Source organism: Tympanuchus pallidicinctus, unplaced genomic scaffold (assembly GCF_026119805.1).
Source record: "Tympanuchus pallidicinctus isolate F22 unplaced genomic scaffold, pur_lepc_1.0 scaffold5, whole genome shotgun sequence".
NCBI lineage: Eukaryota > Metazoa > Chordata > Aves > Galliformes > Phasianidae > Tympanuchus > Tympanuchus pallidicinctus.
In genome coordinates, this window is record NW_026294769.1 from 74,783,191 (window position 1) to 74,809,795 (window position 26,605).

Sequence of the window (26,605 nt, forward strand, 5' to 3'; positions counted from 1 at the left end):
GGGCCCCTGGGGGGAAGCTCCCGGTGGGAGATTTGGGGCTGCACCCTCCCCTCGGAAATGATGCCTCCTGCAGAGGACGAGCAGAGTACGGTTGAAGGAGGAGAAGGGGTTGGGGGCTTCGCCCTTTTGCGAGCCCTGAAAAGCAGCAGTGCCCGGAAGGTGAGACCTGGGGTGGGATGGGGTTTAACGCCTCTTTCCTTATTCTCCTTTTATAATAGCGTTATTTAGGCTTAAGGTTTGGAGGGAGGGAGGTGGCAGCTCAGTCTGAACTTTCAGTGTTGTCTTAAGGTGTTGTTTAGGGTGGGGAGGGGGGATGTGGGGTTCCCCCCCTACTGTATCTGGGTGCCCTTTGGGGGGTGAGCTGGGAGATGAAGTCACCCCTAAGCCCAAATCATCACCTAAATACCTGCTGTGCTTCTCCTAAACTCAATTCTTCCCCATTTCATTTCTTTTCCCTCTTTTCTAGAAGCCCACCCTCCTTCTGAAGGTGCTGTCAGCCTTGCCCCTTTATCCCAGTGTGATTTGTCCCCTTATTTCAGCAATTACCCAGCTGGTGCCGCTTGATTAATTAGTAACAGTAGGATGAGCTCTGTCCTTAGGTGCCACCAACCCTATGTTGAGTGCCAAGGTAAGCTTGCACCCTCCTGGCATTGCTCTTTAAAGAGCATGACAGCCATAAAAGTTGCTCCAGATGACTATTAGTGGGGTTTATCATGCACCTATTCTGTTAGCAGCTGGAAAAGCCTTCACTCTTATCCCATCCCTTTTGCAAAAATAGTTTTCCAGGAAAGTTGTTTTTTTTTTTTTTTAGGGTGTTTCTGCCTTTCTGCAGCCCTCTAGCCAAAAAATAAATAAGAAAAAAAAGGAGCATGGATTGAAGGTGCAATCTGTGGATTAATCTGACCCTGAATCACTCAAGCCACTGCAGCTCTGAAAGCTGCAACCTTAAACCAGGCTGAGTTCACTCAGGGCTGTTTCTTGATAGCAGGTGCCAATTTGCAAAGGGAGATTAGATGGGTCCCTTCTTTCACATTTACCCGTGTGAGTTTTCCTTCTTTCAGTTTATTCTGTTTTAAAGTGTTGGGAGAGGATAACACAGCTAATAACTGCCTAGCTTTGAAGGGTTAAAACCTATTGGAGGACATGCAGCATCTCTCCTAACACGATTTTCCCTTTCAAAGAAACAATCTAACGGCATTTCCTATTAGTACTATCAATTTTGAAGTACACTCTCAATATAACCAGCATTTTTTTCTTTCACTCAGACTGTGGGTGTAGCCTCACATGTTCATTCTCTCATAGGGCAATCACAAATGTGCTATGGTGTTGCTTCCCCCCCCGGGTTAGTTTTGTGGGGCCATGGATTTGATGCATCTGTTTCCTGCTGGCTCCATGCCCTGGCTCCCATGACACACACAGGGCACTGCAGCAACTGCATCTTTCCAAAAATGTAAGCTCTGAGTTGAGATTAAAATGCCCACTGCCCCATTTCCCTCCCCCTTGCTTTTTTTTTTTTCTTTTTTCCCCTCCCTCTTCTCCCCTATGGGCACTTTGGGAAGTTTAAAACCTTAATCCTCAGCCCATTTGTTAAAGGGCTGTGTGATGTAACCATATTCTCAATAAAGGTTTTAGAGGGTTTTAGCTGGTAATGTCTCCCACAGGAAAAACAGCTTTCAGCCAGAGTGCTCCGTGAGATTAGTTCTGTGATAAGGACTTTTCTATATAAATAGACATGAAAGGAGCAGTAGCTTGCACCGTGACTGACCTGTTGCCTTGCTGTAGCAGCTCACGCTCCAATCTGAAATGGGGAAATTGAGAAAATATTGATGATTCTCTAAAAAGAAGACTTTTAAAGACTTCTTCAGCGCTTGGAACAGCTCTCTGGGTTTTGTTTTCCCCTGTCCCATGGCTAAACCAGGGTCACTTGGCCACTTATCCTGTGCTGACCTAATCTACGACTCATGGGTTGCAGTGGGGAATAATAATGGTGGGTGACAGCTCTGGCTGCACTGCAATAGCAGGGCTTTTACACCAGAGTTGTTCTGTGAAGAAGGTGTGGAGAGCCTGTTGTCCTATTGCTAGGACAAGCTTTGCTGCTGCTGGACCACCTGAGCATGTAAAAAAAATGTTCCTTTTGGGGACAAACCCTTGTGCATGACTGTTAGGAGACAATATTACATCAGAGAGTGGATGGAAAGAAGTACCTATCTTATTTATGAGTTGGAGCTATGGTCATCAATTGCTGGAGAAGACTTGGAGTGGGGTGAGACTGCGTCCATGTCCAGTGTAGAAGGTTGGGGTTGTCTTTGGTCTCTGTGAACTTTGCATGGGGTCGCTCACCTCTGCCTGCATTACCCTTGGATTATCCTTCTGGGAGCACTTCCTGGGTGAAAGTAGTTGGGTTTTCCGTGTACCTTAGTGCTCTTTTGCATGTTGTTTTGCATGGAAACTGCAAACTTACAGTACCCAGCACCACCAAGCAAACCACTGACTGGCCCAGCGCTGCAGGAGCTCGATACCCAGGACTCCCAAAACAGCTATGGAGGACAAAGACCTTTAGGAATAGCAGTAATCAGAGGCCAGCATCAGCACAGCTTTGGCATTGCCTGTAAATCCTGGTCCCACCAAAAGGGCTTCCACTTTAGACAAGAGGGTGGCTTGCTCATGATGGCTCTATCTGGAGTGTGCCTCTCTTGGCTATCAGATGTCAGTCTCATTTGGCAGCCTTGCTTGTCTTTTCACCCTGAAAAGTGTGTTTATTAAGACTCTACATTTTTTGGTACATGTAGGAGTAGCACCTGGGTTGGCTCTAATGGGAGCAGATTGGGTAGAAGGCAATGAGAAAAGGGTGGGTTATGGAACCAGACTCCTGATGTGCTCCTGATGTGTTGTGTGTATACTTGGAGCAGCAAACCTTGAGCTTTGGTGCAAAGAACAGATCCATGGATGTCAAGGGATTGAAATTACCATGGAAAGTCCTCTCTTAAAATAAAACAAGCTATGTATTCCCAGGGAAGCAAAGGTTAGGTTCTGTAAGGCACATGTACAGCAGTGTGGAGTAATAAAGATGCTGAAGGCAGCTGAAATAGCAGGAATATAGTAAGGTGCACATTGTAAATCACTTTGTTAAAGGCAACAGGGCTATGCTTTGTGTATCCTGGTATCCAGCATCTTCTGGATTAATTTAAAATTGAATGCTGTGATAGGCTTAATCCTGCTGTTAATCCAAGGTCCTGAGCTATATACCTATCAACTGCATTGCTCTCCATTGAAAGACTCAATGTTGTGTAACATTGGCAGTGGGAATGTGCTCCAGCCCATGTGCAATGCATGACTTGGGCTACAAATATGGGGGCAGATAATTCAATTTGCATGAAACCAGATGACTTCGCCCACTGGAGGGGATGGAAGAAAAAGAAAAAAGAGTCTGGCTTCTCTGAAGGCAGCAGCTCACCCTCTATGTGTTGTACTCCTGGCACCAAAGGTTTCTATATGTTTGCATACCCAAATGCATTGATAAGGACTGGTTCATGCGTTGCTACCCTGCTACTTTCTCCTTGAACCTCCGTGGGCCAGTCTGGTTGGGTTGCTGGGTGCACAACCCAGGTCAGCACCAACCAATTCACGACTGCAGTACTATGAATGTCTATGGTTTAGGCATGAATTAAAAATTGTTCAGCTTTTCTTTGTTATTCTGTGGGCTGTGGAATACCTCCCATAATCCAGCCAATCTCTCCAGGTAACCAGGAGCAGTTGCTGCAGTACTCTTGGGGCTATAATAAAACTTACAGCTCTAGGCTCCATTTTCACTTCTCATTTTGATAGATTCATGCCTGCCTTGTTACCATTCTCCTGAACTGTGAAGTCCCCTTCAGACAGGAATGTAACTTTTCCTCCAACAAGAAGATCTGCAGATGCAAGAATCCCTCAAGCAACACAAAATCATAGACTATCTCAAGTAAGGATCATGGAGTCCAACTCCTGGCTCCACAAGACCACCCAGGAATATAGTCATACAATATTCCAAGTTGAAAGAGATGCCTGGATCCTGATTGCCATTTTTCTTGCTTATAACTGTACCAGCACATCCCAGGAGTGCTTTCCTTTCTGACAGGTGTCATGCTGTTCTTTGATGACTTCAGATACTTAAGTTTTGCTTTCCTCCAGACACTTCCAAGCTCCCATTCTTCCAGCAGAAATGGAAGAGCAGAAATTAGTCCTTTTGTACAAGCCTTTGTTCTTTGGACTCTCTGGTCTCCACCTCTTCCCACAAGTGATTAGCGTTGTGTGTTGTTATTGCCTGGAAGAAAGCTGGAAGGCAATGGCCTTGTTTTTGCACCCAGGTCATAAATAAAACCCTGGGTGTGCCTTGTCACCCAGGATACATCTGGACTTCATGTCCTGGTGTTTACTGGAGACACAAAGAGCAACATGAACTTGATGATCATCTCTAAGCATTAAACACTCCCTAAGGACTTGCTTGGACAAGGCAGCCTAACTGTGTAATTGCCTTAACACTCCATATGGGTGCTCTTAAATGGGGAGAAGTCACCGTTATATCACTCTGTATCAACACAAAGATAGGATTTGAGTTGACACAAACCTTGATGTCCCTCCAGGGGGATGTCTTTTGGCTTGGCCTCATCTTTATGTTCAGCACTTTCTCTCATCTTTGAATGTTGAGGCTTGGAGGTAATGTTATTTAGCCATACAAGAGCATAAATTGGCCTTGCTACAATAATGCTGTCTCTAATCCTGCTTTGTCAGATGCTATGAACTTCAGAGCTGGACACAACTTCTGTAATTTAATGGCCCTCACCTCATCCATTTTTATGGCTTTCCTAACGTGTGCTGCATGCTGTGGGCATATAAGGTGTTCCATTCCTGGCTACTACGCAGTTTATAGCCTTCTGTTGGAAGAACTACATGCTTGCTTTCACAAAGGAAACCTGAGAAGTCTCCTGTTCAACCTGGCCACTTCCTAGGTACACAGCTGTATCCTTGTACCAGTGTCCTTGGGTGCACTCAAGAGGCTGAAATACCACATCTTTCTTCTGACCTTGAAAGGGTTGATCTCAAGAGCTTGTACAAAGAAGAATTGAAGAAAATCCCTTTTTATAACCAGCAGTGGGGTTTGGGTTTCTCTCTGTGTGCTCTCTTACATAAAGCATGCTTAAATCCACCACAGCTTACTTTACAAACTCTGTGCTGTAGCATTTAGCTCTTGGTTGCAGTCTGAAGAGCATGGCTAAAATACTGGGTTCCTTTGAAAGCAGGCTGTCAGAGGATGGGCATGCTCTGCTCCCGACTCTCTTTTTCCATCCAAGCTAGTTTGCAATTGAAATATGCCCTTTTAAAAACTGTGACCTCTTTAAACTTGTGGTGGTGTTTCCTTCTACATGGAAGTTGACCTGGGCTAGTCCTAGGGCTGAATTTCCTTTGCACTGCAATATTTGTGAAATAATGTAACTTCAGCAGTGTTCCTAGTTGGATGCTAGGCACAGTGGCCTTGGTGTGGTGACTGTATAGATCTACAGCAGAGGCCAGGCATGGATATTCCCCGTGGTGGCCTTGAAGTTATGACTTTGGTCCATGTTGGCCAGTGACAGTTCCTCAAGACCAATGGCAGAGTCATTGGAGGCTGAAAACAAGACATGGGGAGAACACATCAAGTTTCTAAAAGCAAGAAATCTCAAGATCCTGCTTTGTCATCCTTACTAGGCTTCGGTGTTGCATCAGATGCTCCAATATCTGACTTCCCAGCAGGTTTTTGCTGTTGATGTAGAAGCTTGTATGGGAATTGATAACTATCTTGCTAAATCCTATTGAGGAGACATGCAGTGTTCAGGCAGAAAAAGCCTTGCAGCTGCATAGCTTAGTGTCTCTTTTGGGGTGAAGCCTAGGCAAATCCAAATGCCAAGACATCTTGGGTGTTGTCAGAGCATGTTTACATCAGAGCTTACAAGAGTTCCTGGAAAGCACCTCCTCTGTTCCCATCTGCAAAGCCAAGGTGATGGATGATTATCAGTGCTGCTGTGTTTGCATGCGTGGAGAAGGTCTCGTTCATTGCTTTGATGTGGTAATGTCTTGAATTTTGTGCCTTAGTTACCTCTTCCATCCTTTCTCAGCTGCAGTTCTTCTGGCTTCCTGTTCATGACATCCGGGTAGTCTTTATTCTTCTCTCCCCCCGGAATGTCTTAAAAACTAACTCCAACTAAGCTTTTCCAGGAGGTGAAAGCATCTAAAAGGTGATCAAAGCTGCTCTTGTGCAGGAAAAGGATGCTCAGCTCTGTTGCTTTGTCACCAGCAGTGTGTTGACTACACCATTTCTGGATGCTGCTTGTGTGGCGAGCTGCTACTGGGGCTGTTCATGTTTTGAATGGGGTTTTATGGCCTTTTTATGGGGGGGGTGAGAGATTCCTTGTCTTTTTCCTTCCTCCAGTTTCTGGATTTTTGCTAGCTAGGAAGCAATGATCTGTGCAAGATGGCTGGGTTTGCCCTTGGTGAATCCAGAGGTAGCATTCTCAGAGCACCCTTTTGTGTCTTTGCTCTTGAGAGTCTTGACTTGGGATTTGTGCAGTTGTTGGGGTGTTTTCCTTATCATCCTACATAATTGCTGTTGCAGAATAATCACAGCTCTGTGCTTTCAGCTTGGTCCTTTAGTGATTTTAATGAATTTGTGGATTACTGTAAAGCACTAATCCTGCAGACTTACAGTCCAGATGGAGTGACTCTGATTCTTCAGTGTCCCGTATACTAATTAGGAGCTGAAATCATATTACTTCAATGAAAAAATCAGTGTTAGTCCCAGAGCTTTTTCAAACTGAGCACCTGTTATTGGACATCTCATGTGAGACATGAATTCCCAGAAACCTGAAATCCATTAAAATGCAAGCTTTTCATTCCCTACTTCTGATTCAAAACTGGTTTGAATCACTTTTTCCTCCTTTTTCCTCCCTTTTTTTGGCACCCCAGAAAAATAACTTGAACAAAGAATTTGGAAAGAAGTCCTCCCAGAGTAACACTGGGATCTAGAGGGATCTCTGGGGATGTAACCAAGCACTGTCCATGCTTTTTGGATTAAATAGTGCTGAAGGATGGGCTGAGATCTGAGGAGGCCCACCAAGATGTGTTTTGGGCAGGGTGAAAGCAGGCACTGTTGGAGCTCAGTCGACCCTCTTGAGTGGCAAAATTCCCACTCTTAAATGGTTTTACCAGAGAGTATTTTTACCCAGGCATCTTTCTTGCATGACAAAAATCATCTCTGCTCGGACAGAGTTTTTGTGCTCATGGATGCAGAGATGCTCTTTGTGGCCTCCCTTCTGCCTGGAGCATCGTGTAGTAACCTCCTGTCCCTGTGGGATGCAGGGATGTTGCCATCTGCTGTTTCCTGAAGCCAGCAATTAAATGTGCTCCCCATCTGCAGGAAGTCTGAGCTGAAGCTCGTGTAGGAGGCAGGGATGGAATGAATTTATTGCTTTGTGCAACTTGCATCTCCGTCCCATGAACTTTTGACTTGCTTCCTCTTGATCCCCTGTAGCCAGCAGGAGATGGTAGCACTTACAGATGTAGCCCTTGAGCTCAGGAACAGATGTGATGCTATGTGAGCTTGTCTGCACACCCCAGGATGGCTCTTTTCACTTATATTATGTCCAGATGGCAAGTCCTTAGTAAGGAGATGCTTAATTCCTGTATCCCTTCACTGCGGTACTTAAGAAATCTTTTCTGAATAGCTCAGGAAACAAATTTACTGTAAGCAACAGGTGTTATCCAATAACCTTTTTTGAGTGGCACTGCTGCCTCCTGCAATGCTAGTCCATTCTCAGGCTTACCAGCATGCATGCACCAAATCTGAACTTTCCCTGCTGCAGATCAAGCAAATGTGTTGCAAGCCTGCAGCCCCTGGCATCACTGATGTGATTTTTATCCTCTAATATTGGAATTTTGGCTATTGGAGATCGTCAGCCCTGAGTAAGTCCAAAGCCTCTGTGTACGTAGCAGCGATGGGGTGATGCAAGACCACGCATGAGAGCAGCAGGGGATGGAACAGGATGGGGTCAGTTGCCAAGATGCCATGGTGAGATCATCTCCCTTTCTCTCAGCAGGGCTGTGATCCCTTTGCCCAGACCCAACGCAGCAAGCTGCAGCACCGGCGGGCACGGATCAACCAGCAGATCAACAAGGAGATGAGGATGCGTGCTGGGGCAGAAAACCTTTTCAGGTGAGTCCTGGCCTCTAAAGCATCCGTCTGGTCCAGGGATTTGGCTGGGGAGTGGAAATGAAATTTCATTGTGTAGAGAAGGGGGTATAAAACTGTCCAGGAAGCACCTGCAAGCTGCTTGCAGAAAAGGAATGGCTTTGGATTATCAGTTGCTTTTTTCTTCACGTTTTTCAATCCTTTCCCCTCCCCTAAGAGGCAGTTTTATCTCCTGCTTACACAAGGCTTTTCATTTAAACCACTATGAGCTTGTCTGCAAGTGTGTATCAGTCACTGAACAGCTGTTTTTTGCCCTGGTAATGCTTGCTTAGGGCTCCCATGGCTCTACCTTGCTTGGGCTTTGCAGCTCTCCTCCTGGAAATGCCTTCCCCGTGTTCAGTGCAATGCTGATGCAGCGGGGGTTAATGAAAAGTGGTTGTTTTAATGCCCTGCAAGCCTGTTAGAAAGCAGGCTGGGAATGGATGCAATTATGGGAACAAATGTTGAACTGGGATTGAGCTCTGAGTGCAGACATCCTGCATGATAGCCCCCAGTAAATGGGTCAAATCCAGCTTTATTTAAAAGAAAAGAAAAAAGCTGTCCCAGTAATTCCACCCAAGGAAAAATCTGTTGGAAAACTCGAGCGTTCCTTTGGATACAGCTACAGCCCAGCAGCTCTCCATCCTGCTTTGCGGGTGCCTTTATGGGATGGTGCAAAAACTGCTGCTTCTGCATGGCATTCAGGTCACAGCTGGTTCAGCACATTATTGCCATTCCTAAAGATGGGTCATGATGAAGTCATGATGCAATAACGTGATGTTTTTTAAAAATAAAACATCTACTGTCTTTTTAACCTGTGAGTGACCTTCTTTATAGCTTTAGTGTATGTATCAGGTTCCTGTAATAAATCTGAGCAGGTGTGTAGGCTTGTTAAGATATTTTCTTTTATGGAGACTGCTTTTTTTTCCATGGTTTTCTTGTGATTTTTAGTGTTGCTCCTCCCACCCTCTCCAATAAAATAAACATTTTTTTTCCTGTTGGATCAGGGTGATTTGATGTCAGTGATATGTGCAGCTGAAAGAAAGGAGCTATCAATGTTCTACCACAGCAAGAAACAGAGTTTGGCAGGGGGCTGAGAACAGCAGGGATCCCCTGAAAGATGGGATCCTGGGGACAGTGAGGTATGAGGCCCTGAAGGACCATAACTCATCTAATTAAAAAGTCCATGAGATCTCCATGTGCCTCACCTTTTGTTATTAAGAAAAAAAGAAATTCCCTGGAATCGTGCAGCCTCAGCAGAAAATGTGCCCAGCTGTGGTTTTGGTGTGAAGTGCATGCATCAGAGCTGTTTTGTCTCCTCCCTCACCAGGGAGTGAGCAAAAATATGATGCAAAAGCCGTATTAATTACTTGTCCAGGGAAGGGAGGGATTGTTTTTCTGCAGGGAAGAGGCAAAATGCACTGTTGGGGCCCTTTTTTGCCTGGATCAGCAGTTTGGATGTGCTTTGGTAGCAGCGATGTTTCCTTCCTCCCACCTTCCCTCCAGTCTAGTTTGCAGCTAAGTGGTTTGGGAGAGGGATGGAGCTTTTGGAGTTTGTAAACGTGGAGGGGAAGAAAGTGAAGGTTGTGCCTTAGATTAAAGCCTGAGAGGGGAAGATCATAATAGGTTTTGAGCAACAACCCTTTAGACTTGACTTGCACTGATCTAACAAAACTAGCAAGATGCAAAGAAGAAATAGTGCTGTGCTCAGCCCAGAGTGAAGTTTGCAGTTTCTTTCTGTTCTTGGTTTAAAAAAAAAAAAAGCACCATAAATCTCAATGCAGTTTCCTAAGCTCAGTTCAGTTCAGCATATCAGTCCCCTTTCCTGGAGAAGCTGTTATGCCATTGCTGCACATTGCATGTGGTGTTTGCTCAGCATTATGGGGTTGTGGTTTTTTGTTTTTTTTTTTGGGGGGGGGGTTCTGGATAAATAAATCAGCAGTGGAACTCTTTCCTTGTTCAAATACTGGGGTGCAGAGAAGATAAAGGTTGTTGCCAATAAACCTGTTTGTTTTTTTTTTTTTTTAATAGCTCAGAAATCTTTGTTCAACATTAGCTAAGCAAACAGCTGATAATTCCACTTTGTGTGCTGTTACATAGATCAGTGTGTACGCCTGAAGATACCAAAGTCTTTACCAGCAGAGATTTGCTGCTTGTGCTACTGGTAAACAATTGTTTGCTCCCCAGATCACCTCTCTGAGAGGTGCTGTGCTGCAAAAAGCGCTTGTAGGGTGCAAAATGGAGCGCCCCAGGGTTAAAAATGTTTGTTCTAAACCTGGTAGCAAGCAAAACTGTCTGGAGGTGCAGAGGAGGTGACTAAGCAGCCATCATCTTGAAAGAAAAGCAGCATAGCTCCTTAAGTCAGAGCAAGGGCCCTGAAGGATGATGTCAGTAATAAACAAAGGCAATGCGCTCTGCAAAAATTGGGGGTAAGTGTTGCCCTGGCCAAGCAGAGCTCATGCACGTGGCATTTTTACTGCATCCCAGTGGGGCTTGGTGTGATTTAGGGCAAGCAGCCAGAGTCCCTTTCAGCCAACAATTGCTCACCATTGGCTTTGCCTGGCTGCTGGGTTATCTCTCCCTGCTTTAGTTTGGAGCAGATAAAGAGGGTATAATCAGCCTGGGAGTTTGCTTTGCTGAGAGCAGGCTGCTTGCTGCAGCTGAAATCAATCCTCTGTGTTTACATCTCTTGACATGCATGAGGGGGAAGGGTGGGGAGGGTGCTGCTAATGGCAAGCCTGGCCCTTGCAGAATGGGTATTCGCACACACAAAGAGGTTTTTCTGCTTTAAGTGGAGGTCTAAGCATGAAGCACAGCTTTTGTTTGGTGTGGGCGAACACCTGAGTGCTTATAACCAAATCCAAGGATGTGCTGGAGGTAGGAGCATGGATGGAGCTCATGAGGGATACTGCTTGAGAGTGCAAGTCATATGGTTTGCTCTGGATGAGAAACAGAGTCAACATCCCCAACAAAATGCAAAGAACTAAAATTCTTCTCTGCTTTGTGAAGAAGTGGATGGAAATAGTTAGCCAGGAAGGTTTGGATGGATGTACGTGGCAGGGAAGATGTAATGGTATCACACCAACAGCTGACTTAGTTGCTGTTCTTTGACTCAGCCAGGCTTTTACAGGGAGATTTGATCTATGCAGTGCTGTCTTTCAGAGCCACCAGTAACCACAAGGTCAAGGAGACAGTTGCGTTGGAGCTGAGTTACGTGAACTCCAACCTGCAGCTGCTAAAGGAGGAGCTGGAGGAGCTAAACAGCTGCATGGATGTCTACCAGAATGACAGGTAGGGGGTTTTGCTTGAGGGGTGGCCAGAGAATAGAAGATTGGGGCATGGGACAGATTGGCCAGAACGAGTTTTTCAGGCCGATGAGCATCCATCTGTGCTTCATCTGCAAGACTGCAAGGAGACCAAACTCAGCACCTTTCTTAGCAGATCCTTTTGGAGGTGTTTCTGTGTGGGTGGTTGTGTCCTTTAGATTCTAATATCCCAAAGCAGGAGGAGTAGAGCAGAAACAACCATTAATCTTCCTTTACCTAATCTCCTTGTCCTGAGCATCCTCCCAGAGCATGATGATTTCCAGTGGGATATTTAAAAGAAGTAGTTAAAACTGTAAGCCGTCTTGTTCTAGTTGATCCTGGGGTGGTTTCTTTTCCCAACAAGGGTATTAGGTTTGTTCCCCCCTTTCTGAGGTTAGACCTTTTGCTAATTGAGAGTTTCTGTTGCTTTGAAATCCTCACTCAGTCACTTCATGCTTGATTCATTGGAGCCATTTCAGTGAGGTGAGAAAAGCAGCAATCATGAAAGCAGAAAAGGCCAGAGATGCTGCAGCAATGTGGAACTATGGGTGTTCCTTCCCTGTTCAAAACAGCTGGATGGTGTCCATACATCCATGTGCTTTGCTCATTGTCTGGTCCTCCTTTTGGAGGATTGTTCTGCTTCTGTGGACAGAAAGAGCTGCAGACAGCATCCCTGACTCCATCGTGTTTGCTGCACTTCTGCTAAATGCAGAGCAAGGACAATCTGGATGTGTGAATGATGCATTCGGGTTGCAGAGAGAAGAGGAGGCTTAAGGAGATCCTACCTGTGGCCTTTGATCCCTGCATGACCCTAGATGTTTGCTCTCTTCCTCAGCAGTGGGCTGGTGATGGAAAGTTGCATTTTGGACTGCCAGGATTGCAAGCATCCTCCTTGAGCTCTGCCCAAGTGTTTGTTTGTTTTGGTTCAAAAAGGAAACAACAGCAGCAGCAACCCCCAAACCGTGCCCAAGCCAGACAAAAGCCCTTTTGTTTGCTCTGGGCATTGGATTCAAATAGAAATGAGCATGTATGAGAATGAGCAATAATGGCTTTTCTGCTCTAATTATAGCTCTTGAAGCTGTTTATTCAGTGAGTATGAATAGACCAAAGTGTGGGTGCAACCCCTGCTCCCCAGTTTAACCCTCCTAGGCCTGTGATGTGCTAATCCATGTTTCTGCTAACATGCAGTTTCTGAAGATAATGAGACCTTGCTGTTGTGCAAATCTGGTCTGTTGAGGGCCTGATCCTGCCTGACCTGCCTCCCTTCTTGCGTTTTGGGGAGCCCGGTGCAAGTTGGGAACCCATCAAAGGTTCTTACCTGATATCTGTGTACAGGAGGCAGAGGATGGGACCAATTTGAAAGGTTTTTGCAGAGCAACAAGATGGTAATTTTATGCGTGCTCAAGGCCTTTGGAGACCATCACTTCTTGTCAGCAAAAAAAGAAAATATCAAAATTGCAATAAAATCCTGCAAAAGATGATCCTTCCTCAGTTCTGTGCAAATGCTCTGCTTTAGTGTTGGAAAACAAACCACTCCCAGCTGGGTGTTACCAATGTCATCCTAATCTTCAGCATTTTACAGTATTGACCTGGCAGTGTGATAAGTGCTATTTATAGCCAGCTGCTTTTAATAGAGGCAGCAAATTTCAATATCAGGTGGAGCTGTACTCCTGAGCTGGTCCTTATCAGCAAGTCCTTATCAGCGACAAAGCCCAGATTAGCACGTAGGAGCTCGTGAATCCATGACCTGTGCACACATCACTCCAATTTCTCAAGAGCTGTTAATTAAAGCAGCTTCATCACTGCAGCCTGATGTGGTTGCTGTTGTATCTGTCAGAGATAAAAGCAGAAATTTAAGTAATATGGCAGTTTTGAGGTTATCAGCATGTTTTCTGTGCATAATCTCTGCAAAGTGTGTCCCTCTGCTGGGCAAAATTGAGTTCTCTTCTAGTTGTACTCTTCAAAAAAAAAAATATCCATCAAAGGGTTTGTTGTCTTCTTCCAGTGATTCCATCAGTGTCCCCATGATTCCTTTGGGCCTGAAAGAGACGAAGGAGCTGGATTTGCTGGTGCCACTGAAGGTGAGTGAAGAGAGTTTGCACCTGAGATGCAATGAAGATGGATAGAGGAGTGCAGACTTGCACTTTGGGGATATTTCTTCACTTGGTCATGGTTGGGAGCTGTAGAGAAGATGGCACATCAGTTCAGTTTTGAAACAATTATAACATATATTTAGGTGGAGAAAACGGGGGGAAAAAGGAAATGGGGGTCTGAAGCAATGGGGAAGGGAATGTATTTTCTGTTGAAGTGAACAAGAATAGCTGAGTGGGGAGATTAAGTAAGTTTTCTTGCAGGGAGAGCTGACAAATCACCCTTTAAATCTTGAATACTTATTTCCAATGTTTATTCAGATTTTTCTTTTCTTTCCCCATCCAGGATTTCATCAGTGAGCACTACGGAGAGGAAGGTGTCATGTTTGAAAAAGAAATCAAAGAGTTCATGGAGCTGCGGCAGGTCGGTGTCCCTTGAGATGCGAAGCCTTACTTTGATTTGTCAAGAAATACCCATTTGGAGGTGCTATATTTTGCTCTGGGTACCTCAGTGCTCACTGTAAACTGCACCCTTGCCATCGTGTCTCAGGGTGCTGCATCCCTGGCTTCAGTTCAGAGATTACAAAAATATTACAGACCTTTTGGTAATTGTTTTCTGTCTCTATGGAGACAGATGTTTTCTGACTCTAATGGAGTCCTTTAATGACCTGATAACCTAGAATGGACAGCAATAAAAATACCATGCCGTCCATTATTGTTGTTTTATGAATAGTTCACCCCTGGCAAGGCTAAATGACTGCTCTCTCTCCAGCTAACACGCAGCGTAGTGCTTGGAGAAGAGGAAGTGTAGAGCAATCCTATGAAGGTATTCTCTCCTACAAAGCAGCTCTCATAAGTAACCTCAGTTTTGCCTTGCCATGAAGCTTTGATCTTAAGAGCGGAAAGAAAAGGCTTTCTCAGGCTTTATGAAGGTCCTGATCCTGTTCTTTGGGCTGTGGGAGTGGTGCCCTGAAAAGCCACAAGCTGGGAAAAGACTCGTGACTGAAACTAGGAGAGCTCTGGCACTCCTCCCTGTCTCGAGTCAAAAGCCCAAGGATTTATCTGTTTTGAGGAGAAAGTCTTATTTCTTCCCTAGCATTAATTCCATCAGACTTTGCATGAGTTTCTCTCTTAAAATAAATAAATAAATAAATAAATAAGTCAAATCCCAGCTTGGTTTAGATGAGTGTTGCCACCAGCATTCCATTGCTCCCAGGCTGCTGCCTCTGATCTGGGTGCCCCAACGTGTCTCCCCAGCCAAACCATCAGTTGCATGAGGGTTTGCCTCCTTTCAACCTTCTGAAAAGCAGAGAAGCCACAGAAATAAAGCTTCTTTTTCAGCATTAATACAACCCTGTCCCTTGCCTGCATGTGTTAGGGTGGTCCAGAGGAGCTCAGCTCCGTGCCATTCCCCTCATCCCCTGCAGTCCTGCCCGCAAAGCCTTTTGGATGGGATTTCTCCCACCTAGGCTGTAGCCCATAGAGTTGACCAGCATGTGCAGCTCCATAAATCTCATCTTTCCCTCCCATTCTCTTCTCTCTTTCTCCCAATGTTTTTCTTCCCTCTCTTCCATCCCTGCAGGCAATGCGTACCCCCAGCCGGAATGAGGCTGGACTGGAGCTCCTCATGGAGTATTATAACCAACTCTACTTTCTCGACAGCCGCTTCTTCCCTCCCAGCAAAAGCCTGGGTGTCTTCTTCCACTGGTTGGTGCAGCTTTTTCCATCCATGCATCATTACTAATGGGGAGTGGGGAGGGAAGCGGGGCTGGGCTTCCTTCGCTGTGCTGGGTTTTCTTTGGGGTTCATCCTTCCTCTGAGCTCCATCACAGAGTCAAGAGCTGGGTTTCATTCTTGCTTTTGGTTTGAGGATGTTGCCTTCAATGGCAGGGGGAATTGAGGCTCTGAGGATACGTGGTGGTGGGAAGAGAGTCTGTGCAAAATGTAGAAAGTTCTGAAGGTCCGTTCTTGGACATCTTGGACTAGCTGAACCTTAAAGGTTCTTACCAACTCAAAATCCTGTGATTAGGTGGGAGCAATGGCTGATGGCCTTGATATTCTCATCCCTTCTGGCTCTTCCCTTTTCCAGGTACGACTCACTGACTGGAGTTCCATCCCACCAGCGGGCACTGGCCTTTGAGAAAGGCAGTGTCCTCTTCAACATCGGAGCCTTGCACACCCAGATAGGGGCACGGCAGGACCGTGCCTCCCTGCCAGGGCTCAACCAGGCTATTGATGCCTTTCAGAAGGCAGCTGGTATGTACATTTTCCTTCTCTGTCTCCTTCCTCACCTCTGGGTAGTGGTCAGAGCAGGGCTAATAATCCCTTATGGCAGGGATGATGTGAAGGAGGGAATCAGTTGTGCAAAGCGAGTTGGGAGAGTCTCTAAGGGATTGATGTCATCCAAAGCTCTGAGAAAAAAGCTGCAGGGACAAGAATGGGCTAAGAAGCAAGGTAGCACCCCTAGAGATTATTTGCTGCAGTAGCGTTGTGTGTTATGGTAGGATATTTGAAATGCACAGCCCATCTGGGTGAGCATCCTGGGCTGTTCTTGGTGGCTGATTTTCTCCTGTATCCTCACAAAATCCCAAAATGGTTGAGGTTGGAGGGGACCTCTTGGTCCATCTGGTCCAACCCTTTTGAGTTGAGCAAGACCACCTACAGTAGATTGCCTAGGACAATATCCAGATAGCTTCTGAACATCTCCAAAGAGGAAACTCCACAACCTTTCTTGGAACCTGTGCTCAGGCATGGAAAAACCTTGCTCCAAACCCTCCTCACCTGTAAGCCTAGAAGCTCCCAGCATCTTTTCCCTTGTACAGGTGCCTTTAACTACTTGAAGGAAAACTTCTCCAATGCTCCCAGCCTGGACATGAGCACTGCTTCCCTCAACATGCTGGTGAGGCTGATGGTCGCCCAAGTCCAGGAGTGTGTTTTTGAGAAGGTGACTTTACTGCATGCCCAGAAGGACTTCCTCACGTGGCTGCAGCTCGCTCAGGAGGCAGCCAGGGTAAGAGCACCCCAAAAAGATCCCCACAGTCCCTAAGAGGAATGACAACATGCTGTCACTTCCACCCAATGAACATGCTAGATTCCAACCCATACATCACCTATCTGTGCATTGACACCCACAGGTAGAAGATGTCTACTCACTGGTGCACCAGACAATGACCCAGGCTCACGTGAAGGATTATGTTCCCTTCTCATGGACCACCATGGTCCATGTCAAGTCAGAGCATTTCAAAGCCTTGTCCCACTACTTTGCTGCCATTGCTCTCTGTGACTGCCCAGGTGAGTGCTGTGGCACAGAAACAGCTGCTTAGCTGAGTGCTGTCTTCATGTCTTGATCTTAGAGGTGTTTTCTAACCTAAGTAATTCTCTGATTCTGTGTAGCAGCCTGGTGTTGGGGGGGCATTGTGAGAAAGAATTGAAAGGAATCTTGCATAGTATCCCATGCCTAGATTTTTTGGGATGCTCTGAGCTGCTGATCACATTGATGGATTCACTAATTTGTACACAGTGCAAATGTACCCCATGTTTCTGTTCATGACTTGCATAGTGCTTGCAAAGAAAGTCCTTCCAAGATGGCCAGCAAAAAAAAAACCTCTACAGTTGTCACTTGCTGTCCCCCTTGGTTCTGAGTGTGTGTTCCCAGCCAAGCAGCTTTCAGACCCACTTAACTATATGTTGGACCAGCAAAGGACTTCCTGAAAAACAAAACCAGCAATAAACTCTCTCAAACCAAGAGATCCCTGGGCTACTTGAATTTATTTGTCAGCCTTATGGATGGCTGCCTTGAGTATCTGTGTGCGGTGTGGCTGTACCAGGGCGAGGTGACGTGGCTATGGGGAGCCAGCTGGAATGTGGAAGCAGGATGTGACCTATAATTTCCATCTGTGCTGTCACCATGGTCCCGTACAATCAATTTTGTGTCAGGCTGAGGGTTTGGAGGCGGGCAGATGATGCACACAGGAACCTGTGGTGTTGAGCCGCTATGTGCTAAGGACAGAACTGGAGGGCTCCTGAAGGTCGTCTTCTAGAGTAGATTCATCTTTTTGGCCAAAAGCTACATTCACAGCTCTGCTGTGAGCCTGGAAGTATTGCAGGGCTTGAGATTACCAAGCTGCTGGGCTTGTGCATTGCAGAAACAGGATTGAGCAAGGACAGCTGCTGGGGTGGAGATGGAAGAGAGTGAGATGTCATGGGGATGAGGACGGAAATGGCAGAAGGATGTGATGGAACCAGGTTTGCATGAGGTTACAAGGGATGGAGCCAAACTCTTCCCTGAAATTCTGAAACCCTTTGCCTGTCCAAATAACATGAGACACTGGAGGGAGCACAAATCCACAGGAAATCTCTGAGTCAGGGGGTTTGTTTTGTAGCAGCACCCTGCAGAGATCTCATGTTCCCACTCTCTATATCTCCAAGTATGAACTCTGGTCAAGAGTAGTGAATCCTTTGCTCCTCCAGATGGCTGGCAATAAGCTCCTTATGCTTCTGTGGGTACAGGAATAGGACAGGCCAGTCCTGGAGATGCTCAGTACCAATGCCAGGGATGCTGACAGAGCTTTGGCATCTCCTACAGTTTGGACCAGCAAGTCCACAGGGCTCTCTTACTTGCTTGTGCCCAGAAGAGGAGGTTGCTGTGTAAGCCAAGGAAACAGGGAACAGCTCTGGATGAGAATAATGGTGTAGAAATCAAGCCTGCTGTGATGCTTGGAACAATGTCCTGACTTTTCTCTGCATCCCTTTTTTTTAATTTTTTTTCCTGTTAGCGGCATCTGATGCTGAGCTGCCAGAGCATGAAAAGGCTTTTCTCCAGTTCCACATCACCATGCCTGAGGGACCATCACTTCGTGTTCTACTGCAGGATTCTGAGGAGAGAAGGAAGCTGGGTGAGTGCATCCTTTGGGGGCAAAAACTGCCTGGTTTGGGAAATGAAACCCTGAATCCTCGTGGGAATGGGATTCATGGAATTATAACCTAATTGGTTGGAAGGGACCTCAAAGGTTGTCCACTATCAACACCCCTGAGCTTCTAGTGATGAACTTCTGCAGGACCTCTCTATGCAAAATCACCTTTTGCTGAAAAGAACCTCTCTTGGGAAGGCAGGGAAGCATTATGGTGTTCCCTATTAAGATGTTGAGGACAACTCACAGTACTTGTATTGACACATTTTGCCAAGTTTAACAGTAAAACCCCAGGCATTTGAGACAGGTAACATCATGCAATGCAGCTCAGAGAAATCCAATGGGGATCTGGAGCTTTTGCAAAGGAGCTTGGCTCAAGCTTGCAGCTTGACAAGAAGAAGCAGTGAAGGCTGGGGGTGGCTTTTTTTTTTTTTTGCTGCTGCATCAAAAGGTTTGGGAGATGAGAGCTTTCCTCCCACGCAAATTTTCAGCTTCGGGGAAGAGACACAACGTTGCTTATTCAGCTGAAGTCATGTTTTAGCAAAGAGGCAGGAGTGAGAGCAAGCTCAGTGCCCTGCTTTGGGGTGTCGTCTTCTGCTTGCCTCCTCCACAAGCTGCCTTTTGGTCTTCTTTTTCCAAACAGTCTCCATTCAGTGTTGCCTTGTGAAAAATTCATGCGCAGACACCAACTTCAGCTCTAATTTTGGTCTGTAGGAAGGGAAGAAACTCACAGCATTATAACCATCTCCCTAGAATGATATTTTTTCTCCTGCTGTCTCATGGTCTTAGAACATTGTGTTTTATTCCACCAGTTTCAATAAACCGGAGCCAAAAGCTTGCACAACTTCTATTCCTGACCTGTATCCTCCATGCTTTTATCTATTTCATCAGTGTAAATGCAGAAGTTAGTGATAAGTCATTAAAACCTACTTAATATAGCATTTTCTTGCTCAGGAATGAAGCTGGTTGTAAGTGCTTGCATAGAATATGTTTGATGCATTCGATAAAAGTTATTATTTTGGACAGTCCATTCCTCCCTTTTTTTTTCATCCAGTCTCAAAATCCTTCCTTGATTCCTCACTCAGAGTGAACTCCATCATCTCCCTGGCTTGTGTTGCCACCGTGTGTCCTAAAGGTGGAAATGCTGCAGGCGCACATGTATCTATGATACATCCCTCTCTCTATATGTATATCTATGTCTTCTTTAGCTTACATTGGATATGTGTACCGTTGTCACAGTCTCTTGCAAAGGAGTTGTTTGCAGGATATTCATAGGGCATTTATTTGCAGGTCGTTGGGATTTCTTTGGCTGCTCTCTTCACAATTTGTTTTCACAAAGTTGAAAATACTTTCATGATCAATTGAGAAGCAGAAAGTGAGAAAAGGCACCAAAAGGGATCTTTGGGGCATGGCGAAGGCTGTGCTTAGCCTAGAAAAGAGGCATCTGCAGCAGATCTCCCCAAAGCTAAAGTGCTGTCACCAGGAGGACAGGGCTCAATTGTCCTCTGTACCCACTAGGGACACGAGGCAACGGAGAGAAGTTAATATGCAGAGATTTAGGTTAAGCAATAGGAGGAACTTTGGGGGCGGTGGTGCCAGCCTCCCTCTCCGGGTGACGGCAGCATCAGCGGTAATTTTTTTTGGGAACATCTGCCAGCCCATCTCCGGATTCACTCGGAGGAGTGAAGTAGGTCACCCTTCAAGGTCCCTTCCCAGCCCTCCATTGGGGGCTTGAGCTGACGGCTGGGACCTACTCCATTTAGAGCCCGTTGGCAGGCTGCGAACGTGACGGGGCCGTCCCTGAGTCACGTCGGGTGACACAGCCGCGGAGGCTGCTTTAATCCGTGGGCAGCCGAGCGAGCGACAGAGCCTGGGCTCGGAACGGTGCTGAGCTCTCGGGCTGCCATCTCTCCGCTTTCCGCAGGCAAAGCTCACTTAAAGAAAGCCATCATGAAGCACGAGGAAGCCATGAGGATCCACGGCTTGTGCAAGATCCTACGGAAGATGGACATCCTCCAGGAGGTCCTCTCCTTTGCCCACAAGCGCTCGCTGAGCAAATACTCAGAAATTGACCACGAGGAGGATTTTTTTGAAACTGGAGATGCCCCGGATATTCACCGTAAGTGGTTTTCAGTGTCCTGTGGGGTTTTATGGGTCGCACCTTTGCTATGTGGGCAGCAGGATGCAGAGGCGGCAGCTGCCACTTTGGCTCCTTCCTGACCTGGTGAATGTGCTTTTCTCCCCCTTCCGTTAGCCAAAACGCACCAGAAGCCGGAGATCAAATCACCCAGCTTCTCTCAGGTGAAGGTGACAGATCTCTTCCACAGGCTGGTATGTATAGCTCTGAGGTGGGGTGGCCCCACGGGAGCAAATGTCACCTCCTCTCCTGCATGCTCTGTTTTCCTGCTTTCCTTCTTCCTGGTGCAGCTGCTCTCTGAGAAGGACAAGTCAATTCCTTGTAGAAAGGACCTGGGCAGGAGAAAGGATGGGAGAGCGTGGGTCCATCCCCACAAGAGCTAAATGGGTTGAGCCAGATTCCAAAATCCACCCTGAATTTTATTGTGAAGCTCCTCCGATGCATGGGGAAGCAGGCATGGGTGTTTTGAGTGGGTCTTGGGCTATTTAGGGGAGCAGAGCAAGTTGAGGGTAGTGTTATCCCTAGGGGTAACACTGCTCTATCTTAGATACATGATGTTGACCAGCTAGGGACCAGTAAGAAAATCCCAGCAGGTCCTTTGTTTCTGCCATGGTGGGCTAATAGGGACCTGGGGGGAAGGCTGAGCTTTGGGGCTGCCTTGGAGGCTGCAGTGACTGCACTGTCCCTGTCCCCCAGGCATCTGAAGCCTACGTAGCACCTTGAGGAGAGGATGAGTTGATTGGGATATAACCAGCACTTCTGCCTTCGGGCAACCTGAGTGGAAAGCAGGCAGGTAAATCCTGCTTCTGGGAGAACAGGAAGGATTTTTGGAGTGGTCTGACCCTGAAAGCGTGACCCATCCCAATGCTTTGTGCCCTACTGTTGACCACTCCAGTCTGGCTCTGTTTCCCAGAGCAATGCTGAGGTGAAGACATCTTCCGTCTCATCCCTCCCTTTAGTTCCAGAAGTGGGGAGTTAAGGAGGCAGCTTTGCATCAAAGCTTTCTGTTTCATTTCTTCGAGGATTTCAGTGTCTGAAACGATGCCAACTCCCTGACCTTGATGAGACCTTCTCCTGCCTTGCAGGGAGGATGTCATAGAACTGTGACCTAGGCTGCTTATAAGAGAATAGGAAAGGAGGACTGAGGTCCTTTCCAACATGCACTAGTCTGGACTGCTGCTCACAAAGGCACTTGTAAGATACTTCATCTCCTCTAGCTTTATTGATGTCCTGGTTTTTTGGATATGCAGGCATGGTAAAGCCCTGGGCAGGCTCATAACTGCATTATCAAAGAAGTGCAAAGGACAGGCTATCTTGTTCTGCCTCTTTTCTGTCAAAGGCTGTATGTTCCCATTGAGTTGCTCTTGCACTGAAAGGTGCTTTCCTCATTTCTGCCTTACCCCAGGGGCCCCTCTCAGTTTTCTCGGCCAAAAACAAGTGGTACCCAATGCGGAGAGTCCATCTTATGAGAGGAGAGAATGGCTTTGGGTTCACACTGCGAGGAGATTCCCCAGTCCTCATCGCTGGTGTCATCCCTGGAGGCTGTGCTGCTGTGAGTACTCCAAGCTCTGCTGTCATCACAGGGGGTGCTTGAGGTGGGGGGATCCCCCAACTGAGGGATGTGATGTGGGATGGAACGTGATGTCAAACACAAATCAGTGCTGTGCAGACTCACTGTGTGAGCTTTGCAGTGGATCAGGATGTTTTCTGGCAGAACCTTTCTTGAAGCAACCTGGTGGGATGATTGGGTGGACCTCCCCCCCCCATCACTGTGCTTCATCCTCTGTGCCACCCAGATCCTAGAATCTCCTTAATAACAGGCTCCTTAGCAGCAGGATTGCATCCCTTTGAGGGAGATGGAAAGCATTTTAGAGCAGATTCAAACCACAGTGTGTACCCTGTGCTACCAACACTCGTTGCACTGATCTGGGGTGGGATTGCACTCCAGATAGACACCAAAATGTGGGTGTTCCCATGTGGATAAGTTACTAAACCTCTATTGTATCTAGGCTAGCATGTCCTTGCTCTGTAATGTCCCACAGCTGCAGCCTGGCACATGCTTTGCTTTAAGCACTTCTAGTGCTTTATTGATTCCTGACACATGGAATGAGTGCATAGAACCTTGCTAAGCTTGCTCTGTTTTCCCAAGGGTCAAAGCTTGCAGGCATTATTTTTTTTCTATTTTGTAGACCTATAGTATTTAACCTAAGTTGAAGCTGGATATGCTCTTATCGGAGAGCTTGAGAGTTCACTGCATGGTGAATACTGAGTGTAGCCATCACCACGTTTGTGAGCTGCAAAGCAGCTGTAAAAAATCATTAGTATGATGGCTTTGAGTATTTCATGCTGCAGGCCATACCCTACCCATCCCACACTCTGTGTTTTTGCAAAATTGGGATCTGCTGGATGGGGAGGAAAGCAGTCAGGCCTCATGCTGCATTATCTTTGATCAAAAATGGATGATTCTTTTCTTTTCACCTGCAGGAAGCTGGATTGAAGGAGGGTGACTACATCATCTTGGTGAATGGCAAGGATTGCAGGTGGTCCAAGCATGCCGAGGTGGTCCAGCTGCTGAAGAGCACTGGGGAAGAGGGCGTGGAGATTGGAGTGATAACCCTGCAGGGCTCGGAGGGGCCAAAAGCTGTAAGTCACATTCTGAGCCTCAGATGGGAAGCTGAAGCTTTGGGGAGTGAAGTGGGCTATGATCTGCTTAAGGCTCGGCTTTGTCTCCAGTGTGCAGCACATGGGTTTGCAGCCAGCTTGGCAAATACAAAGCAGGTAGCAGCTGGAAAACTTCTCCATTTTGCTCTTAACCTCAAGAAAACCAAGCTGCTCTGCAGCACACAGAGGTTTCCCAGTGCCCTGGGGCAGGGCTGAGACCCAAGCATTGTGTTTATACCCCCAGCTCAGTGCTGCCCTGCCTTTACTCATCTCTGCTCCCCAAACAGGCAGAGAAGAAAGCAGCAGCAATGTCCTCTGGCAGCGGGCTGCTGAAAAGCAACAAGGAGAACAGCCGGAAGAGCCTGATGAACAGCAAAAGTGCCAGCACACTGCTTGTCTGGAACAAGAAGAGCAAGCGGAGCAAGAACAGCACTTACAGCATCCCCTTCACTGCTGTGGGAGACAACGAGGCCATGTACTGAGGCTAGGTTGTGTCCCGTGAGCTCTGGGGCTGGTTGCCTATTGATCCTCAGGAGCTCTGATTGCTTCTATGGGCTGTGCTGGTGTCGTGGCCGCATGGAGCATCCCTGGTCCAGAGGATGCTGGGACCCCCCCTCCTTGGGGATGCACTGCTGGTCAAATCCTCTCCAAAGAGGTGAGGAATGCACAGCTACTGTTGCTGCTGATTGCCGGACTCCTCCCCCTGTGTTAAACTCTATGGGGAAACACTGATTTATTATTATTTTTTTTGCTCTTAAGGGGTCGGGGGAAACTGTGCTTCAGGATAAAGCAGAGACTGGTTTGTGTCTTATGCTCAGCACGAGGAGCAGCCAAACCAAACCCAGCCATTAAAGCAAAAGCTATAACCTTCTTTAGCATCTCTCAGGCTTTCTCTGCAAGGTAGAAGGCAGCACTGTCGCTGTACCACTCACTGCCAGTGGAGCCAAGTTGTTCAGAAGACGGAGAGGGTTTCAGTTTTGCAAGCCCCATGTTAACAAAACCCTTCAGGGCAAATGGAGGTGATGTTTGACTCCTCTATTTTTGGGAGAGGGTTTTGCTCAGGCACCAGTGATGTGCACTGTGTATGTTTTGGGGTCCAGCTCAGACCTGCCTCTTGTTAGGCAGCACTGAGCTGCAGGTATGGGTCAGGCTGAGCAGGGCTCTGAGCAGTCTGGTCGAGCTGTAGATATCCCTATTCTTTGCAGGGGAGCTGGACTAGATGACCTTTAAAGGTCCCTTTCAACTCAAACAATTCCATGATTCAATCCCTGCTGTGATACAACTTAGGGACATCCCAGCAATCTAGGATGGCATTAACCATGTCCTTATCATCAGCTGGCAATGTGTCAGGTCTTCCATCAGATAATCAGCAGAAGGGCAGAGTTTGGGCTACACATTCCCTTGAGTTTTGCAAATAGCGTAGGGTTGGTCGCATCTAGGCCAGCTCAAATAGAAATAAGAACATGAGTTATTGCTGTGCTGAATTGGGGCACTTGTGCAGGTTTTTTTTTTTTTTTTTTTTTTTTTTAATGGGAACTCAGGCTTGCCCAGCAAACAGCCTGGCTGTACAACCTGCTTCTTGGGAAGAAAAGGGAAAGACTTAACGTGCATTTGTTGTCTCATTTTTTTAATCAGTAGAGGTGGATTGCCCTAAATATGTGAGTAGATTAATAGCTAAGAGCCTTGTTTCTTACTTGGTATGAGATTAAAATTCCAGGAAGATAGCTCCTCCAGATTATTAAACTACTAAATTTGTGCTAGTATTGGATCTTGCACACGTTGCTAATACCCTAACACTGTGCTGTCAGCATTCGTACCAGAGCTGGCCTGATGGATACATGCATCTTGGTAATTGTACTGGAAATGCAGGGAGACTCGGAATACGCATAGATATATTGGCAAAATTTTTTCAATCTCATTTCTGCCTCATGCATTAGTTTTCTGAAAGCTAAAGAGCTGTCTGGTCCTGAGTGCTTGGATGATCTTGGTAGGTATAAAATACCCTTCAGAGATGCAATTGTATTTTTGTACTTTTTAAGTTGTGATAAATTCGTAGCAGGAGATTCATGGAAACCAAGAGCGGGTTGGCAGAGAGACATCGCTGCGACAGCATCCCCCAGGATTTGACCTCCATTTCCCCTCTGTGCCCACGTGCCAAGCTTTCAGCTCTAATTTTATTTGAGGAGAACTAGAGGGAGCGCTTCCAGCTCTGCCTTCCTTCTTGAGAATCCTCTCCGTTTGCGCGATGCGAGACCTAGACCTCGTCAGACAGGATTATGGGTCTGGCTGCCACCACGAGGCCATCTGCTGCAGTCAGATTTTCTGCATAATCTTGCCAGCTGCTCGGCGCGGGAGTGGTGAGATATGCAGAAAATGGCTGCCTTGCCCTTAACGCATCCTGAACACCTAAATGTCTTGGAGCTAGAGATGTATTTATTTATAAGGAGCGTGGGCATCGCGGTTCCTCCCGCATCACCCAACCCTTCTGTCGGCGTTGCTGGAGGGGTTGCATTTTGTGCAAGTTGGATATTTTTCTTAACGCCATTTAAGGGGTTTTTGTTTTTGTTGTCGTTTTTTAACTTGTACATGGACTCTCACCTTTTATGGATTAAAAAGCACTGGTTTGAAAACACTTTGTGATGTGTGTTTTTGCCAGTTGTAAGTGAATTGGGCACACTAGTTGGGTGACAAGTTGGGTTGGTGAATGGGTCAGTTTTGTCTGAATCTGGAACTGGGAGAGGTGGTTTGGCCCTAGTGTGAACTGATCCATGGCAAAGCAATTTTAAGCATCCAAATCAATCTAACAGCCTGTGCTGAGCCATCTCCAGCATGCTACAGGGGGAACTGGTGGCTTTGTCACACGAGTTATTTCATGGAAGTAAAGGAAGAGGTGGGGAATGGAGCTCAGACTGAATCCCTCAGAGGCTTTACTCCTGAATAAAAAAGGAAACCATTTAAACAAGTCATCTTTGCTTCAAAATCTGTGTTCCTGTTGCTGGAAGAGCCTTCATTGAGGACAAAGGCATCACTCCCAGCTGGAGGAAGAAATCACTGTAGGGTGGCTAGGTCTTTGGCTGGAGGGGAGGTGGCTTCCAGAAGCCATGATCCCACCCCAGAGCTGAGTCACTTGAGGAATATACACCTCTCTGCTCCCTAGAGGAGGTGAAAGGACAGAATAAAATCTCCTTTCCTGAGGCAGTGAGGAGTTCAAACCCCTTCAGGTAGGAATGGATGAACATCAATGCTTTCAGCACTAAGGAGTAGGT

At 46.6% G+C, this 26,605-nt stretch overlaps 1 protein-coding gene across 4 annotated transcripts; it reads left to right on the forward strand.

Moving 5' to 3' along the window:
* RHPN1 (rhophilin Rho GTPase binding protein 1) lies at positions 1 to 25,969 on the forward strand. Of its 4 annotated transcripts, none has more exons than XM_052704273.1 (15): positions 1 to 159; positions 8,103 to 8,221; positions 11,399 to 11,527; positions 13,547 to 13,622; positions 13,978 to 14,055; positions 15,214 to 15,338; positions 15,721 to 15,887; positions 16,454 to 16,641; positions 16,766 to 16,922; positions 18,407 to 18,526; positions 20,466 to 20,660; positions 20,796 to 20,872; positions 22,084 to 22,230; positions 23,163 to 23,321; positions 23,627 to 25,969. In XM_052704273.1, the coding sequence occupies exons 1-15, from the start codon at positions 58 to 60 to the stop codon at positions 23,819 to 23,821; spliced, it is 2,034 nt and encodes a 677-aa protein (XP_052560233.1). In that variant the 5' UTR covers positions 1 to 57; the 3' UTR covers positions 23,822 to 25,969. The 4 variants fall into 4 exon arrangements, with proteins under 4 accessions (XP_052560233.1, XP_052560235.1, XP_052560234.1 ...); XM_052704274.1 differs by having other exon boundaries at positions 2 to 159; positions 8,106 to 8,221; XM_052704275.1 differs by lacking the exon at positions 11,399 to 11,527.
* The last annotated feature ends 636 nt before the right edge of the window (positions 25,970 to 26,605 follow it).

Coding starts and splice junctions, on each gene's coding strand:
- RHPN1 (XM_052704273.1), top strand. CDS start 58: ATGATGCCTCCTGCAGAGGACGAGCAGAGTACGGTTGAAGGAGGAGAA. Junction 160..8,102: donor AAAGCAGCAGTGCCCGGAAG/GTGAGACCTGGG, acceptor CCTTTCTCTCAG/CAGGGCTGTGATCCCTTTGC. Junction 11,528..13,546: donor GATGTCTACCAGAATGACAG/GTAGGGGGTTTT, acceptor GTCTTCTTCCAG/TGATTCCATCAGTGTCCCCA.